The sequence below is a fragment of the Microcaecilia unicolor genome, chromosome 12 (genome assembly GCF_901765095.1).
Source record: "Microcaecilia unicolor chromosome 12, aMicUni1.1, whole genome shotgun sequence".
Lineage (NCBI taxonomy): Eukaryota > Metazoa > Chordata > Amphibia > Gymnophiona > Siphonopidae > Microcaecilia > Microcaecilia unicolor.
The window spans coordinates 56,266,403-56,285,838 of record NC_044042.1 but is presented as its reverse complement, the minus strand read 5'-3'; the positions used below and the strand labels follow the sequence as shown (position 1 = coordinate 56,285,838).

Below are 19,436 nucleotides of genomic sequence, written 5' to 3'. Positions count from 1 at the left end.
CACTGGTTTTCCTCTGGAGGGGACATTGGGGGAGAGAAGCGGGAAGGATTCAGAGGAACAGATAAGATGAATAGAGTGGATATTGGAGAATTGAAGCTTCCAGGCTTGTTATCAAAGCCCTTGAGGCCATCTCTCATCCAGGCCATCATTTGTCACTTTAGGGACCAGTGGATCCTAAGGAGTCCTCTAAATTTCCAAGGCACACAAGCTTCTGCTGCTGGAGGGGATGTTCTGCATTGGAGACTTTTTTTTGTTTTGTTATGAGATCCATACCTTCTGTCCAGGGTTGAAGGCAACTCAGGTTTGCTTGCTACAGAGCATATAGAAAGGGAAACATGGAGTCAAGCATGCACTACCTCCTACTTTGTACAGTTTACTTAGAATCTGAGCTTTGTCGTGAAGGGCTCTGAACTTCTTTGCTCTTGATGTAATATCTTTGGGTGGGGAAGAAGTATGACATTAGGTACTAATTTGGTAACACCAAATGTCTATTCTTTTCTTATTTCCACTATCCATGATGTATTGTAAGCCACATTGAGCCTGCAAAGAGGTGGTAAAATGTGGGATACAAATGCAATAAATAAATAAATAGTATAATCTCTATAAAGCTTGTAGCTAAGGAAAAGGCTATCCCTGCACCCAGTACTCTCCTCCTGAGGATTATGTCCCATTTCTGCAAGTCAGGCCTTCCTCTTCCTACAATGAGGGCAGCTGTCAATATAGGGAAGGGATAGCCATTCTCAAATTAGTTGTAGGCAGCTTTTGAGATGTCTTGAGGTGCTGTGCTGTTTCTGGATTTTGGATAGCTTTGGTCTATTGATGTGTCCTGGTAAGACACAACTATTTATTTAAGGTATCAGCTCCATTGTCATTAAGGAAATGGTCACCTTGACTCACTGCAGCAATCTTGCTAGACATCTCTCCCCCAGTGCTTCCACTGATCATAGGACCCGTCAACAGATTTCCTTTGGCTGTAAGTTCTTTTTCCAAGCTCTCCAACATGGTCATAGGCACAGATCCTGGCTCATGATAGGATGGATAAACCTTTTCTATTCTCTTCAGCAAAGCTAGGCACGGTCAGGAGCCTCTCTCCCCTCTTTCAACCTTGCAAACTCAATACCCCTTTTAACCAGTTCAGTATTCATCAACTGCAGCATTGACTTCCATTTCCTATGGAGGTCATCCAACCAATTAGTAGTCCATCCTGATAGTGGCTGCTGAACTGGGACAATTAATACAGACGGGCTCTGTCACACTCCACTTTGATCTTCATGCAGTAAGTCTCTCTCTTTTTTTTCACTTCTGTATTAAACTGTTGGAAACAGAGTTTCTCTTCCATGAATGTTGGATTGATTTAGCTCTCTAGTGCACTGGAAAGACGTGATATGTGGACAGAAAAGTAAAGGTACAGAATATATTCTGTAAGTATTTGCAAGCAAATGTAAGAAGGTGTAAATGTATTCTGCAGGGCTTTATGAGCAAGCAAAGTGGAAGGATATTAGTTTTAAAAAAAATCTGCAACTTCAGTAAAGCTCAAGTATATTGATTAAGAAAACATGTTAAGAATTTTTGTGAAGATTTAAAGTAAGCATATGAAATATTAGAAATTCTGCTGGATTCTTTTTTTTTTTTTGAGCCGTTTAACTGCTGCCTTTGCTATTATTAATCTAGCTGTCTCCCTCCCTAACACACATAATCATATTCTCCCTTGCTAGTGAAACCTGACAAGCTGGAGCTATCCTGCAGACAAAGGGACTAGGCTGGGAATCAGTTGCAGGGAGATAACTGCACATTCACAGAGAAGCTATTGCAACTGCATATTTATAGCAGCAGTCATGCTTTTATTAAATCAGTTTCAACAAAGTCAAACTAAGCTAAATGACAATCTGAATACAGTATTTGGGAACCCAAACATTATTGGCACGAAACTAATCACGTCGGATCCAAAAGAACCTGTAAGCTGACTCCAAGGGCATGGGAAACTTATCAGACAGATCAAGGAGAAACACCTTTCTAACTTGAATGGGCTCTGGCACAAGGTAAAGAGAGACATTCGCTATTTCAGGAGCTGGGACAGATGGTAGCCATCTCATAACTACATTCTTAGTTAGGAGACTATCAACAAGAGTCAGAGTATTAGTTTTCTAACGAAAAATAATACTAAGGAGAGCCTGGCGGGAGGAAACTTTCATGTTTGACCTGTTTTCCTCTGCTTTTGCTCTGTGCCCTCTTGAGAGGCAAAGTATAAAATGGAACCTTTTGAGAGAAAATGTTGCGACATTCCAGCTTCTGTTTATGGTTGAAACGTTTTGCTGCTATAGAACAGACTGAGGAGGAGAAATGGGAACATAAATAGGGGCACTTGTATATGCCCAAGAAAGCCTTTTAGGCTTTTGTGGGCTCTGGGAAAGCATATCTGCTCTGGCATTGTCATGGCTGCTGTTTCCTGCTGTCCACAGAGAACACCCTGTTTGCAAGTAAGTAGCCTCACTTTTCATTTTATTAACCTTTTGAATTCCATAGAATTAACAGCAGCAATCCCACCCCTCTCTCCTCCACGCAGGATTTGGAAAGAATTTGAGCCATGCTCCACATGATTTCTCCACTTGTTTTCATGTACCTGTGATGTTCACTTCTCAAAATAAATGTTAACAAAATGGCATATATAATTAAGTATAAAGAAGGGAGCTTTTAATCAGTATCTTCAAACGTTGCTCTTCTTCAAATCATTCAAGATAACATACAATACAAATTTTTATAGGCTTATATATATATATATATATATATATATATATATATATATATATATAGGGTCATCAGATTAGCATGTGTGCTTCCGTTTTGGCTAACTGAGCCATGCAGATTTCAAGGGGCACCACCGCAATCCTCATCGAACCTCATATCTTTTTTTTCTTTTTTTATCAAATTCAGTTTCACTTTTAAATTCTTAATTCTTCATTTCATTTCACATGCTCGATATTGAGATAATTCTTTACAAAAGTACTTAGCTTTCCAGATAGTGTTGTTATACTGGAGACGCTATTCTACCAACATAGATATACGTTTTGCGATTAGCTGTGTCAAGGTAGTCTTCTGTGGCCTCATAGTGGCATACTAGCCGTTAAGCCCGTAAAAACGGGCGAGATTTCCAGCTACCCTCCTTGCCGCCACTCCCGCCCTCCTCCGTGCCGGGCCCCCTGCACTGACCTGACAGCACCTCTCACCTCCGTGTGGAAGCGCTGCAGGCAGCAGCAGAGCGATCTGCTGCTGCCTGCAGCGCTTTCACACAGAGGTGAGGCGCTGTCAGGTCAGTGCAGGGGGCCCGATGCGGAGGAGGGCGGGAGCGGCGGTGGGGATGGGGGGAGGGTGGAAATTGGTGCGCGCGATGTTCGTTTCCAGGCAGCAGCGTCCGGCAGTGACTCCGACTCCGTTTCCCTCTCTGTTCCACCCTCTGACGTCATCACGTCTTGAGACACGAGGGTGGGACAGAGAGGGAAGTCTCTACTGCGCATTTGCAGGTGAGTCGGTCACTTGCCGTTTATATGTCTGATATAATATAGGACCACAAATGTACGTCTAAAGGAAAGAAAACCCATCTGACTTATTTTCTTTTAGTTTCTGTTCCCCCGACTCCTGTGCCCACTGATGATGTAGATGTATATTTCAAGACTCCTGCAGATGAGAATGAGCATGCCCGTTTTCTGAAGGCCAAGGAGCAATTAGAGGAGAGACACCACAACCGCATGAACAGAGTAAGGAACATTTTTTTTCTCAGTATCTTGAATTAATCTCCTAAAACTCTTGTCTAATGAAGAGAATTACTTCTAAAATTTTCAAAGTAATAATGTTGACATGTTTAATTGAGAAAGGGTTAATATGTATATCTGCAGCACACAAAAAGGAATCAAATTCCTTTCACAAGGAAATTCTTTACAGATAGGAGCTAATTTTATAAAGTATTTCCTACATTTAAATCATGTTCTATATGCAGAAAAAGGATCCTATAAAATTGCATGTCTGAATATGTGCACATAACATGCACATTTCATTTGGGCATTCTTGGATGTGTAATTTGGATGTCACGTGGAAGATTTATGATGTCCATTAGTGTGAAACATATGCAAGAAACATATGTGCTTCTTTGAAGCAGGTGTAAATTTGTACCTGATAATTTGTGGACTACAAGGGATCATCGCCGCTTAGAACTATTTGTGACCGTCTCTGGGGGAAAAAGTGACTAAAGTAGAAGATCCAAAAACTGTTGAGACTGGCCAGTTTTCATGTCATGGGTCTAATAAGCAGTCTGTAAAAGTCACAGTATTTGAATTTCTGTAACTTTTATTTTGTCACATAAAAGGATGGGGTTTGGACTGTTGTATTACAGATTGTTTGGTTTAACAGAATTCATTCAAACCTCATTTTTGTTTCTGGTGACTCTAGTCACCTTTTCCCAGAGATGGTTACATTTTATAAGAGCACAAAGGTGTCTATCCAGCTTATTTTCAAAAGTGATAGCCGGCCATCTTCCGACACAAATCGGGAGATGGCCGGCCATCTCCTAAAACTGGCCAAATTGGTATAATCGAAAGCCGAGTTTAGAACACACTCGCCGGCATTCCGTCGCGAAGGCGGCTAAACTTCAAGGGGGCGTGTCGGCAGGGTAGTGAAGGCGGGATGTGGGCGTGCTTAAGAGATGGCCGGCTTCAGCTGATAATGGAAAAAAGAAAACCGGCGATCACAAGCATTTGGCCGGTTTTACTTGGTCTATTTATTTTCACGAGCAAGTGTCAAAAAGATGCCCAAACTGACCAGATGACCACCGGAAGGAATCGGGGATGACCTCCCCATTCTCCTCCAGTGGTCACCAACCCCCTCCCACCCAAAAAAAACTTTAAAACATTTCCTTCTTAGGAGGGGAAGCCAGTTGGCCAGCTCGTAAAAAAAAAAAAAAAGGATCTTGCTGATCAGTTATGTTATGACTTACTTGTTCTGGAGTGCTGTATTTTGTGATACTGTTTTGAGAAATGTTCAAGAAAGACTTCATACAAATTTAAAAAATCCCTGCCGTTCATTTTCCCTTGATGGCCGTTCCCTGACGTGCACTTCCCTTAATAGCCGTCTTTCTTTTGATGGCCGTCTTTTTCTCCGAAAGTCCACTTCTCTTAATGGCCAACCCAAACAGGGAAATCAAAACAGTTTTTGCTCACAGTTTTTTTTAGTAGTAACAGTGGGATTTGAACCAACCACCTCTGCATTACAAGAGCCATGATGTAACCACTTTGCCACAGCTCTACTTACTTGGCTGACCCTCCCTTTTGATTATACCCCTTCAGGTCTCTCTCAGCCAATCACAGTGCGTTAAGCTGTCTGTGAGTGGCTGAGAGAGACTTGGAGGGGTATAATCAAAAAGGAGAGACACCCAAGTAAGTGGAGCTGTGGCCAAGTGGTACCATCACTGGTCTTGTAATGCAGAGGTGGCTGGTTCAAATCCCACTGTTACTACAAAAAAGTAGTGTGCAAAAACTTTTGATTTCCCTGTTCAGGGAGAAAGACGGCCATTAAGAGAAGTGCACTTTCGGAGAGAAAGACGGCTATTAAGGGAAGTGCACGTCAGGGACTTTTTTCATTTGTATGAAGTCTTTCTTGAACATTTCTCAAAACAGTATCACAAATACAGCACTCCTGAACAAGTAAGTCATAACATAACATCAGCAAGATCTAAACATCCAGAAGTACCAGTGCACTACGAATGCTGGCCCCTCCCACGGCCAAATGCCTTGGATTTGGCCGGGTTTGAGATGGCCGGTTCCAGTTTCCATTATCGCTGAAAAACAAAGTCGGCCATCTCAAACCCGGCGATCTGTGGCATTTGGCCGGCCCCAACCGTATTATCGAAACAAAAGTTGGCCGGCCATCTTTTTCGATAATACGGTTCCGGCCAGCTGTTGCGCCGCCGCCAAAATAGATTGCCGGCGATCAATTTCGCCGGCACCGTTCGATAATGCCCCTCTATGTTGACTTTTATAAAATATAACAATTCTATTTAAACATCTCATTCGAAATATATACTTTATAAGTCAAGGGTTCCCAAATCTGTCCTTGGGGAACACCAGCCAGTCAGGTACTCAGAATATCTACAATGAATATGCAAGAAAGATATTTGCATACCGAGGAGGCAGTATATGCAGTTTGATCAAATGAGTATTCATTGTGGATATCCTAAAAACCTGACTGGCTGGGTTTTCCCGGGGCAGGTTTTGGAATCGCTGATATAAAGTTCTCAAACAAGAAATTTAGTTGACTATCATATACCTAGTGGTCAGAGATCACTCTACTCAGTCTTTAATTCTGGTTGTAATCTAGGTCTGTCAATATGAATATTAATAAAGGAGCTACCGTATTTTTCGGACTATAAGACGCACTTTTTTCCCCCCAAATTTGGGAGGAAAATGGGGGGTGCGTCTTATAGTCCGAAGGTAGCGAGGTCCGAGTTCGGGATCGCCCTCCCCTACTCACGTCATGCGATGTTCCCTGGTAGTCTAGTGACGTCGGAGCAGGAAAGAGCCCCCTCTTTCCTGCCCAGCGCGCTGCTCTCTCCGTCCTCCTGTATGCTGCCTGACTGTCTCGGCGAGATTCAAAATGGCTGCCGAGACTTCAATTCTCGGCGGCCATTTTGAATCTCACCGAGACCGTCAGGCAGCATACAGGAGGATGGAGAGCAGCGCACTGGGCAGGAAAGAGGGGGCTCTTTCCTGCCCCGACGTCACTAGACCACCAGGGAACATCGCATGACGTGAGTAGGGGAGGGCGATCCCGAACTCGGACAAGACGCACCGGAGCACCTAGGTTTTAGAGGAGGGAAAAAGGAAAAAAAAAAATTTTCTTGTTTTCCTCCTCTAAAACCTAGGTGCGTCTTATAGTCCGAAAAATACGGTAATCTTCCATCAAATTTATGTTCAATAATGCAAGGTGAAAATGATGAAATGCTCCAAAATCACAATTTTTTTTTTCAAAATTAGTACTTAGCTTAAAAATGCAGTAGTGCCAGACATTTCTTCAGGATACAGTGGTCCTATGTTATCTTATTGCCATTATTTCAAAAGGAAATAATCCCGTACGGGCTTATCATTAACATGATCACATTTAGAGCAGTGCTTTGTGTCAGGGTGAGATACTTCTGTGAATATAAATTTATTAGCAAAAAAAACAGTTTTTCAGCAAATTTCTATTGTAAAAATTAACCTGCGGAACCTTTTCTATTGAGATTCAACTCTTCTGTGCCAACAACTTATTGGCATGTAAACAGATCAATATGGTTCCTGACCTCGAATAGAAACCTTTACTGCAAATAGCCAATGAAAACATAGATCTTTGTAATGTGACCAATCAGATCAGCATTTGCCATTCCACCCCCTCAGTCAATCCTCTGGGGTGAATTATATTAAGGCTATGGATCCAAAACTGTTCATGGTAATTCAAACATCTGTTACGATGTCCACCGCAGGCTAAGAGCCCCACATCTGCAACACTCTGTGTAATATCAAATGCAATTGAATAGTTGTCCTTTCTCACATAGACCAGAGAGCAGGAATAGGTGTGTCATCACAAAGGTCACATGTAGTGTTGCTGCTGCTTATGATATGCCCATTCAAAGGGCATTACCATGTAGCTCCTTCAATAGTATGTTTGCATCAAACATAATGAGTGCATGGCCAATGACCAACACTCATCTCAAGTATATTTAATCTGGTTACCTGAGCTAGGTGCTTTCCTAAATTCCTTCCTTGGAAAATTAGAGAGGATGCGATGATTAAAACACCACTGACCAAAACTACTTCTGTATTTTAACAACTGTAGAAGCCCCAATCATATATTGTAAAATAGAGGGCAAACAATCACATTCCTCTCTAGTTCACTACTGGAAAAGCTATTCTCTGTGCATTTGCATAGCGTGTTTAGCTTGCTTCTGTATTATAGATGGATACCCTCACTTCAGGAATATTTTAGTTAGCCGACCAGACTGGACCCTGAAGTTATGTGTTGAATATTTCTTTCAATTCTAAAGTATTGACTAAGAAGATGGGGATGAAAACTAGAAAACTTCAAATTATTATGATCAGTGCTCTTTCGATACTTTGTCGTCACATTCCCACACAATTTCCGGATTTGTAGACCCAGAATGAGATGGAGGCTTGACTGTTAGTCACTGTAAATTTCAATTTGTCTTTCAAAGTATTTACTCTGAGCCAGAGGGAAATGTTATCCAAAAATATATACCAAAACTCAAGGTATTTAAATTCTGGAGCCAAATAGATATACTTCTTAAAATTCTCCATATACAGCATAGCCACCAATTGAGCAAAAGTTGCTCCCATAGCTACTTCATGAACACCAATGAAAAAACTGATCTCCAAACATTATTCTGCTAGAGCATAAAAATTCTTGGCATAGCAAAAAGCTTTCTATTCTGCCATGAATTTGCTTTGTCATATCGAATGCCTCCTTTTGCAGAATATACTATACATAAGCAACTGACATTGTGTGACAAACCAAGCTGGGTTAGAAATAGTTCCATATTGGTTCAAATTTTACAACATGAGAGACACTTATATAGTGTATATTTTGAGTGAAGAGAGTTGTTTATATATTGATTTACATCTCATTTGGATGCTGTACAATGCCTTTATAAAATACACCTGTTAAAGTTACCCCCATATTGGATATGTGGTAAAAGACAAAAAAAGGGGTAAATAGCACAGTTTTGAAAGGCAATGAGGAGAAGAAAGACGAGTTAATTGGGTGAATCTCTTCATAAAGGAGGCTAATCTCGATAAACTGTGAAAGAATGATCAATGAAGTAGAAGATATAAAAAAACATTTAAGTACTATCCTAGAGAGACCAAAGTCATGAAGACGTATGAGAAGATCATGCTCTACAAGAGTGAAAGCAGAGGATAAGTCTAGTGAGAAAGCCAGGACACTTCAACACTATAAAATATGGTGTGGCCGGTCAGAATGGTTTCTGTGCTGTGGTCTGAACAGAAACCAGATTGACAGGGGTAGAGAAGATGTTTCATCTCTGCATAGTGTGAGAGTTGCACAAAGACTAATTTTCTAGTATTTTAGATAGAAAGGATAGATTAGAGATTGGCCTATGGTCAGATTGAGGGATGGTTTCTTGAGGAAAGGATGAACCAAGGTTTTCTTCCAGTCAGCTGGGACTTCACCCGATTGGAGACTGTGGTTGAGGAGAGGCCATATATGAGAGAGGTCCAAGTGAAGGGAGTTAAACCCAATTGGATGGCATGGGGTTGAGATAAAGACCATTATGGTCTATCCAGTCTTCACTTCCATACCAAATACTAATCTTTACTATTCTTTTCCCGTCCTTTAGAAATCCTCTGTGCTTGTCCCATGCTTTTTTGATACCTGATACAGTCCTAGTTTCCACCACCTACACTGGGAGGCTGTTCATGAATCTTGCTACCTTATTTCCTTAGATTATTCCTATCTACTTTTCACTTTCATCCTGTGCCCCCTGGTTCCAGAACTTCCTTTCAATTGAGAGGCCTGCGCCCTGTGCATTTATGCCATGGAAATATTTAAGTCTCTATCATATTTCCCTTTTCTGCCTATATTCCAAGGTATTGAGTTTTGTCCACATATTTATTTTATTTCAGAATTTGATATGACATCCCATTACATAGATTTCAAGGTGATTTACAATCTTAAAGTGGTCACTGAAACATAGGAATGGACAGACAAATAATCAGAACAGCACATTAGAAATACATACAGAAGGCAGCAATGAATACCACAGCATTATATAGCTTTGGACTATTGAACAAATAGCTGTCACGCAAAAGGAGGGGGCATGACAGTGAGACCCACTGCATATATGCTTTATGATGACCACTAACGGTTTTAGTAACTGCCCTCTGGACCAGATATGTTTGAGCCACTAGATTCCTGTGAGCTAAAATACCTGTTGAATACAGGGCCATGAGCTGAAGAAACTACTAACTTACCCACCGTATACCAAGCTTTTCAATAATAGAGTGGTTCTAGACCCATATAAAGTTTTTTTTTTTTTTTACTAAGGTAGTGATGTCCGATTTCCACCTTAATCAGTCAGTTGTCCTTCCAGCGTTTTTCCTTAAGCCACACGCTTCCCAGCAGTGAACATATCCCACACATTTTAGATTGCAAATGAGCTTGGTCTTCTGCTTGGAGTGGGCTAAAGCCCTTAACCACTCAGCTTTTTGCAGTTTTTTTTTTTAATCTATTGGGCGCTGCTGTTGCCAAGTGTACTTAATCTGACTAGTTTAAAGTTTTGATATACCGCTTCATAAGTAAGACTATCTGAGCAGTTTGCAATGGTTAAAATTACAAATACCTAATGCTAAGGAAAGGAACTACAATAGATGAGAAGGGGAGAGGGATAATTGCTTCACAGATCCAAATACAGTGTCTGTAGTTTATGCCCAGGGAAGTCTGACCTTTGAAGATAATGTCAAAGCTCATAAAGTCCAAGCTAAGGATGTGTCGGTAGCCCACTTGAAGTCAAATTCTGTGGGGGCTACAAGTTTAGATTTGGTCCATATAGTCACACGCCATCATTGTTTAGAAAGGTAATTCTGATGTGACAGTAGGTTTGGTCAGTCTATCCTTTGTCATCTCTTAGGTATAGAATTCAACTCCCATTTTCTTGTTTTCCAGGTTTGCCTACCCCCCCCCCCCCCCCCCAAAAAAAAAAAAAAAAACTAGCTATCAGAAAAGGACAGTTGGTTTCTGTTTGCTGGCAGCATCTTGTCCTCCCTCCCCTTTTATTTAAAGGCAGTCAGTAGCAAGGGAATCCTTTGTTGTGGAGGAGTAGCCTAGTGGTTAGTATAGAAGGCTTTGATCCTGAGGAACTGGGTTCAATTCACTCTGCAACTTCTTGTGACTCTGGGCAAGTCACTTAATCCTCCACTTGCCCAGGTACAAAATAAGTACCTGCATATAATATGCAAACTGCTTTGATTGTAACCACAGAAATGCGGTATATCAAGTCCCATCCATCCCCTTTATGTTGCAAGCACTTGCTGTCTTGCTTGTTATCAGGGAGTGCGCTTACCTGTAGTTGATGTTCTGTTTGGACAGTAGGATACAAATCCTCACATTCCTTTCTACCTTCCCTGGGAACTGAGTTCGATTCCCACTTCAGGCACAGGCAGCTCCTGTGACTCTGGGCAAGTCACTTAACCCTCCATTGCCCCATGTAAGCCGCATTGAGCCTGCCATGAGTGGGAAAGCGCGGGGTACAAATGTAACAAAAAAATAAAAAAAACAAAAAAAATTGTCTTCCAAACTAATTGATTCAAAAATGGAGGATGTCCAACTTGAGACAAAGTGTTGAACATGCATGGTAGAGCATTTTAAAAGCTTTCAGGTCTTTTCAAAGCTGTAGAAGCTTTTTTCCTTTGTGAACTCTGTTGGATGATGTCACCCGTATTGTGAGGATTTATATCCTCCTGGTCACAGAATACCTGCTTACAGGTAAGCAACTAGGTTTTCAGTTTCCTTTAAAAAAAAAAAAAAAAAAAAAAAGTTGAATGCTGCTGCTGTAGATTTATTTAATATTCTTCCTCCAGTGGTTATAACAAATGTGATTGTATTATGGTCTCACCTCTTCAGTCTACTTTTAGGTCTAGTTCTCAGTGTTTCCTTTTTATTTGAGAGCCAGCTGCTCCATGAAGTGGTCATTTTTGGCATCTAGAAATGTTACCTTCCAAGCATGCCTTCATGAGGCATTCACTTAAATACAAAAGTAATTTTACATCTCCCTTTATTGTTATTGCCAGTTCAGGAACCTATTAACATTGTGCAGTTTATCCTGCTAGGTTCTTATCCTATTTTGTGCCATATTTAATGTATAGTGCCACTCCACCACTAGTTCTTTTGGTACCATAGTTTCAGTATCAGTGACCCAGTGGCTGTCCTCATTCCAGCAGCTCTCCTGAAATGCTTATGTCATACACTCCAACTTCTCTGTCTTCCTCAGATGGCTTGCATTTGCATACCTACAACTATATCAGTTTTTATCCCTATTTACAACCTGCCTATTGTTAGTAGTTAATTCAGATAAGTCTTCATATTTGTGTGCTCTTTGATTAAATCTTGTATCTCATCCTATTAGGACATTCTGATTTCTGTTATAACAGTATCCTCTGAAGATACCTTGTTCTGAAACATATTCCTGAGCAAACACTCTAACTAAAGCCACTCATTTCTTTTTTTAATTGTTAAAGTCCAATGGTAAGGTTCATAAATTTCAAGCTTCGGCTTAGTTCAATCCCCTTTTTTGATTCTCAAGAGTGTATTATAAGCAGCATTATTTTTTTTTTATCTCTGGTTTCTCTTCATATCCCTAGAACTAGAAATTGTGCAGTCTAGAAACTGTTTAATAAAATCTTTTGCCTTTTTATTTTTCTAATTAGGTAAAGAAAGAGTGGGAGGAGGCTGAGGAGCAGTCTAAGAACCTGCTAAAGGCTGAAAGGCAAGCGCTCATTCAGGTAAGGCACAAGGAACTACACATTGTACTTTATGTAGAGCAGTATTTAGAGCAGCTCCACATTTCTTATTATTTAATTCCAGCTTTTTCATTCTATCAACATGGCATTGAGTCACCTAACCTGTTGCTCCTGTTGGAATATCGAGCAATTATTTTAATTCACTTAATGCCAAATCCTGCCTTCTTTTCGGAAGCATGGGCTATGAATGTGCGTGCTTTGTGTGCTGTTGAAAGCCTTGTTATTATTTCCACTTGTCTTCTGTGCTGGTCTAACAAAGTATGGAATTCAGAAACTAGTTTTCAAATAAACAGTCCAGCATGGTGCTATAAATTCAAATAACTATCAAATGGCAAGCAAACAAGACTTTTTTTTCATTTGATAGCATCAGTATGATCTGAAACAGTCCAAGTATTGTGTTTAATTCAAAATGGATATTTATATTCAGCTTAACCAGAGTTCTAGGCGAATTACAAAAGATTTTATGTCCAGTACAAGTATATCATTTACAGTATGTGAAAAATGTCCCTTTTAAAATAAGTTTGTATCTGATGTAAAGTTTTAGATTATGATAAAATGGACAAAAGCAGAAGAACAAAGTCCCTCGCACAAATCAAGCAAGCAAAACACAGTGAAGATGACACCAGAAATTAGGAGCTAGATGATGTGTAGGTCATATAAAAAATTGTATTTAAACTTCCAATGGACTCGACACAAATCGTGTTTCAGCCTCAAAGACCTGCCTCAGGAGTTTCTTCAATATGGATGTGTTTAGCACTCTAGCTCTCATATAGCAACAAATGTCAATGCACCTTTGCATATGCAGTATAATCGCTCAAGCTCTCATAGCCACTGGTTCTGGTATCATAGCCGTATTCTGAATTAAACATGTTCTCCTTTGCAGTTTAAGTGAGATTCCTAAATATAAGGAGTTGCAATAATCTAAAGAAGACAAAATCACCATCTGTACCATCAACCTAAAATGGTCTTGAAGAAAACAAAAACAAACTAATTTGAATTGCCTACGTTTAAAAAAAACTCTCTTGCGATTTGATATTGATCTGAGGATCCATGCTCATGCAGGAATTGAGAAGCATCCCCTAAAAGTAGTCTCAAACTTCAAAGATATGCCATCTGTGAAGGACACTGTTTTCAGGATCAAGCCCTATCTGTGTTTAATTTAAGATGAACATTTGGAGACTAATTTCTTAACAGTATTACTAATAACCAAAAAGAAAAAGATGAATTAAATTCATTAGGAACTAAAACAAAAATGTCATCATAGGGAAGAACTCTATATTAAAAATGATCATTTCCAAAGTATTCATAAAAAGATTATAAAGAGGAGAAGTTGGAGATCCTTGCAGAACTCCACAAGATGGACACCAGGCCTGAGAAAAAACACCATCCTTAAGATCCTGGTAGTGTCTATTTTCAAAAAAAAAAAAGACCCTTCAAACCAGTTCAAAACTTGACCTGAGATCCACAATTCAGAAAGTTTACAAAGTAATATTTCATGATTTAGAGTGTCAGACGCTGCTGAGATGTCAAATTTGCAACAAAACTTCTTGGAGCCCTTACCCCATAATATCCTGATTTTTAGATGTTAAAAATATTAGTAAGGTTTCAGTACTATAGAAACTTTGGAATCCATGTTGGGAAGAGCTTAATAGATCAAATTGCAATATATAATTTGATGAGAACTGACCAAAATTTCTATTAATAGTGCCTGATGCACAAAAGGCCCCGTTAAAAACTGCGTGCGTTTAGGTCCTCGGTAGAACTTACCGATTTGGAAATAACGAGCGATGCTCAAAGGAAATCACATGCAAATGAGCTGCACGCAATTTCAGTGATCATCTTGGTAGGGAAAGTGCACATGCGCAGAACAGTCTTTCGGTAAGTGTCCCTGTTCTGCGCATGTGTTAGGGCTGGTGTACCCTTTCCTTTCCCCTGCAGTACTTGCTGGCTTCACTGTCCCCCTATCTCCTTCCCTTTGCAGTGCTCTGATCCTGGCTCCAACTTCCTCCTGCAGCTTACTTGCCGTCCCTCCACCCCCCCCCCCCCCAGATGATTTTGCTTGGGAATCTCCTTCCTGAAAGCCCCACCAGCTGACATCACTGTGGCTTTCCCCAGCTGATTGGCTGTCTGCTCGTTTCTCCACCTTCCAGCTGACATCATAGCTGACATCACAGGGGCTTTCCCCAGCTGGTTGGCTCTTCTTGTTTCTCTACCCTTAAGCTGTTCTGTGCTCTCAGACACTGTTTGCTATTGAAAAAAATTTCCTTCTTACTGAAAGTCACCCCCCCCCCCCCCCAGCTGTTCTTTGCTCTGACAGTGCTTGATTTTGAAAAATGCAAACAGACTGCACCCCCCAGAAGTCTCCCTCACGTGACAGCTCCAGACCTGATGGAAAATTTTATACATTAGTGGTAGGCACTCCTTTCTGTGCATCACTTGGAAATGTCCGCGCATTGCTTGGAATGCCCATTTTAATATTAATGAGCTCTTTGTAATACATTTGCTTAGGATTATTGTTGGCTGCTACTCTGAATGGTAAAAACCACACAGAACCCCTTTGTGCATTAGACGCTGAATAACGTGATTGCTAGACTGGCTAGAACCAGTTTAAATCAGATGTTGCTAGCACAGTAAGCTTTGAGCGGCTCCTTAGTCAATAAGAGTATGCTTACAGTGTACCTAAAGCTATTTGGTAAGGAAAGATAAAGACCAGTAGCTTTATGGATAAGAGTTAATACACTATTTCCCATTGACACAGAAAAGAAACCTTGATTTAAGTGCACCAAATCTGCCAACCAGTGAATGATAAAGGCTCGAGGTTCTGGGAAGAGGTATGTCAGAAGTTTATCTGAAGTGCAATTAGGAGTCGCTAACTTCTATAATATATAACAGATACCTCATTCTCAGAAGCCTCTGTAAAGACAACCAGATCCTGTCTGATTGACTAGCAAAAGAAATTGTCATCTGGAACAATAATTGCTTTATCTGACAAAAGATGACTAGATGTTCCTTGCAAAGATAGATAAATTGTATCTGTCTCCTGTGAAAAATATAAAGCAAGTCGACTAGAATTAGGTTGAATATCAGCAGGACCATAGCAACATTCTCATTTTAAATCTTGCAACTTCTCTGAAAACCATGGGTGGTTATTACTTCTAAAACTAGACTTGCTGTTTTGGATTTATCAATGCTCTCAAACCAGTTGCTCAACAAAGAATCCACAGTTTTATCCTTGGTAGTAACAAAGAAACTTGCTTCCAAAAGGAATCGGCCTTAATTTTGCCCCGATATAAGAAATACTAATTTTCTTGATGAGGAAAAGAAGAGCAATTAAAATTCAGAGTAAAATTACATACATAATGGTCAGCCCATAGAACTGGAATCCATTCACAACAAAAAAAGAAAGAGAAAATAGTGAACACCACCAGATCCAGCCAGTGACCTTTTCTCATGTGTTGGGGGGGAAAGAAGGAATAATAAAATGTAATGTCTCTAAAAACTGCAGAAATTCCATTACATCCCTATCCATAGAATGTTCCAAATATAAATTACAATCTGCAAACAAAAGTGTTGAGGGAAATCTTATATAACCAAAACAAATTTATAGAATTGAGGAGAAATATTATCCCAAAGCCCAGGAGGGTTCTGTAGGTAAGAATCAGAGCAAAAGATTGAGTTAGAGGAATCTCCAGACAATTGGCAGGCTAGCATCTCTAAACCTGATTTTAAGTAAAAATTAATTTTAACAGATTTTTAAAAAACAACAAACAAGAAAAACTCTTTATAAATCACCCCTAATCTACCACCTTTTTTAGATTCTCTAGGAGTGTGCAAAATATTGTATCCAGGTAGAATAGTATCTAAGTTTGTTTGGATACCTGGTCAAAACAGCTCAGACAAAAAAAAAAAAAAAAACTTATCAAAAAAAGCCTGTGACATAATAGTGTCTGACAAAACTGCCCACCCACTTAATGGCCCCCGACATATTAGTTCCCAACAAAATGGCCCATTTACCCATTTTTAATCTCTCCTTTCCTGTGCATTTCCTTATTTTTCACAGGGATGTGTGCATGAGAGGCTGCAATGTAGTTAGCAAGCAGTGCTGCGCCCCCCCCCCCCCTTCCCACTTTTGCTAGTTTCTCACCGTTGGTGACTGCTTAGCTCCTTCTGCCAGTATTTCCCACCTGGACTTTCAGAATTGTTCATCTCAATATGCTGAGCCGGGCTCTGTTGGTTTCGGAGCTCCCTTGGCCGGTGAGGGGAGTCTGTGAGTGGCGAAAATGAGAAATGCTTTTCGGTGGAGAGAGAAGGGGAAATTCTCGGGAAATAGATTTTTCTAGAGAGAAGTTGAGTCTTTTGAAGATGGGGGAGTTGCAGGTAGGAGAAGTAAGAACAAGTTTGTACCGGGGAGGAAATGTAGAAGTTTGGAGAAGATGTTGCAAGGGAGTGGGAAGCTTGATGATAGGAACAAGAGAAGTGTTTGGGCGTTATCAGGATCGGAGACAGCAAAGTGTCAGTCAAAGATATTTTCAGCATGCAGCCTCCATACTCAAATTTCTACAGATTTTTAAATGTCCTGCAGCTTGCTTTTTTAGGTTTAGCGATAATTATGAGTAGGAAACAGCAAAGTGTTTATATTGTGTTTATTTGTAAGTTTAAAAACATGTTTTTATATATTTAAATTTTATAAACATCTTTTTAAAGAACTAAATGTTTATAAAAATGTTTATAAAAAAAACTGAAAGAGAGAAAAACAAATGAAAACTGTTTGTTAAAGTAAAGAGAGCAATAAACCTTCAGACACACACACAGAACCCAACACTTTTCACTTAACAGCCGCTTCAGGGGTTAGTTACAATGATGTGTATCAATTGAGGAAGAAAACAGGAAGGCTTCAGCAGTCTAAGAAAAATTTTCTTAGACTGCTGAAGCCTTCCTAATTTTTTCCTCAATTGATACACATCGTTGTAACCCCTGAAGCGGCTGTTAAGTGAAACGTGTCAGATTGTGTGTGTGTCTGAAGGTTTATTGCTCTTTTTCTTTTCTTTTTAATAAACAGTTCTCCTTTGTTTTTCTTTTAGTTTTTTTTTTTTTTTTTTAAGAAACAGCTCAACTTTTTTTTTTTTTCTTTTCAATTTTCTTTTGTTGTGTGCACTTAATTTTGTGTTTTTGGTTGTGGTACACCTGCCTCTTCCCGGTTCTAAAGGCATAGCATAACCAATCTATTTGCATTAAAACCGTAGATTAACCAATTGCATGTGCCTAGCTTCCAATATAGGTTTAATATAGGGCTGCCTTTCGATAAAAATTTTAATTGCATGATTAAAGGTGGGGCATAGGCAGCGGCCCATGGGGGGGGCACACATTTTCTCCCCCTCCATTACATATCATACCTTTGCTGATGTGGATGCCAAAGCCCCACTGGTTGAACAAAATTATTTTTCTTTGAAATTTTTATTCTGATGTTTACTTTTGGTGTATTTGGGTTGTATTCTGTATTTGTTTCTACAGTGCATTTGGGTGTTGATTTTTATTTTAGATGCCAGATTATTTCATGGATATTTTTTTTTTTTTGGGGGGGGGGGGGGTTGCTGCTTTTATAAATATTTTAAGTTTTCCACTATTGCAATCTGCCTTGGACTGATTGCTAGTTGCTCAGAGTATAAATGTCACATTCATTTTCCTTTTAACTCTTTCTAAGAGTTCACTGGTTACCATATCATGTGGTGGACCAATTTTGCATTAAATGTACTATATGAAATGTTATCACAGTTGAAGGTTTTTAGCTCCACATTGAGCCTTAGATACAGACCAGGTCAAAATTGATTGTGCACACAACATTAACTAGAAGCACTCTGTAAAATTGTTTGCATTAGCTCACACTGATATTCTATATCAGGGATTTTCAACCCGGTCCTCGGGGCACACCCAGCCAGTCGTGCTTTTCAAGATATCCCCATTGAATTCAATCTGGATATCTTAAAAACTCCTACTGGCTTGGGTGTACATCGAGGACTGGATTGAAAACCTCTGTTCTGTAGTATACTCTATATTAGAGCACCATAATTTTAAAGGCCCTATGCTGCTTTTACATCTTAAAAATGTCAGGAACAGTCTGGGTTCATTTAGGAATGGGAGCAGTGTCTTCCTAAGGTATACCTGCTGTAAAAAACTGTAACCATTTCTCAGCAACTGCTGTTTAAATTTTCTTTAGCATTTTGAAGCAATAGTCGAATCTTTGGAGAAGGAGGCAGCTAGTGAGAAGCAGCAGCTGGTGGAGACTCACCTGGCCCGTGTGGAAGCCATGCTGAACGACCGCCGCCGTATTGCCCTGGAGAATTACTTGGCTGCCCTACAGGCTGATCCCCCAAGAGTGAGTTTGAGGGGAAAATCATTTTCTTAATCCCTGTGAAAGACATTAAGCTGATGGTTAAAATAAGCCTTTCAGTTGGGATGGGAGGGAGGGTGGGGGAAGGAAGGACCTATTATTTTAGCTACATTGCGGCCTTGAACAAGTTGCTGTTGACATTTTATGACTTAGCTTCAAGAACTGAATGAGGTACATCTATCATACAGTTCAGGTGTCATCATGGCATTTGGAGACATCCACATCAGATAACCTACATGTACTTATGTACTTCTAAATTTAACAGCATGGTTTGTGGAGGATCAGGGTATGTTTTACAAATATACAGTGTAGCTTAAAATTCAGTGTGGGCGGAATCATTTTAGTTTGGAATGGGGAAACTGCTCCCTTGTTGTTATAATTGCTGCTGGCCCATATAAATTATTTAAAAATTTGCAACATTTTTATACTGCTATGCAGAATAATTCACTTAGTTGCAGTGCTCCTTGGAAAAGCTT

At 39.9% G+C, this 19,436-nt stretch overlaps 1 protein-coding gene across 4 annotated transcripts in view; it reads left to right on the top strand.

The window, feature by feature from the left end:
* APLP2 (amyloid beta precursor like protein 2) overlaps positions 1-19,436 on the top strand; it is a 133,580-nt gene that overhangs the window by 96,900 nt on the left and 17,244 nt on the right. For all 4 annotated transcript variants that reach the window (XM_030221607.1, XM_030221605.1, XM_030221606.1 and 1 more), the window contains 3 exons: positions 3,616-3,752; positions 12,480-12,554; positions 18,787-18,945. In XM_030221607.1, coding sequence (XP_030077467.1) covers positions 3,616-3,752; positions 12,480-12,554; positions 18,787-18,945 — 371 coding nt within the window. The remainder of the gene's footprint in view (positions 1-3,615; positions 3,753-12,479; positions 12,555-18,786; positions 18,946-19,436) is intronic.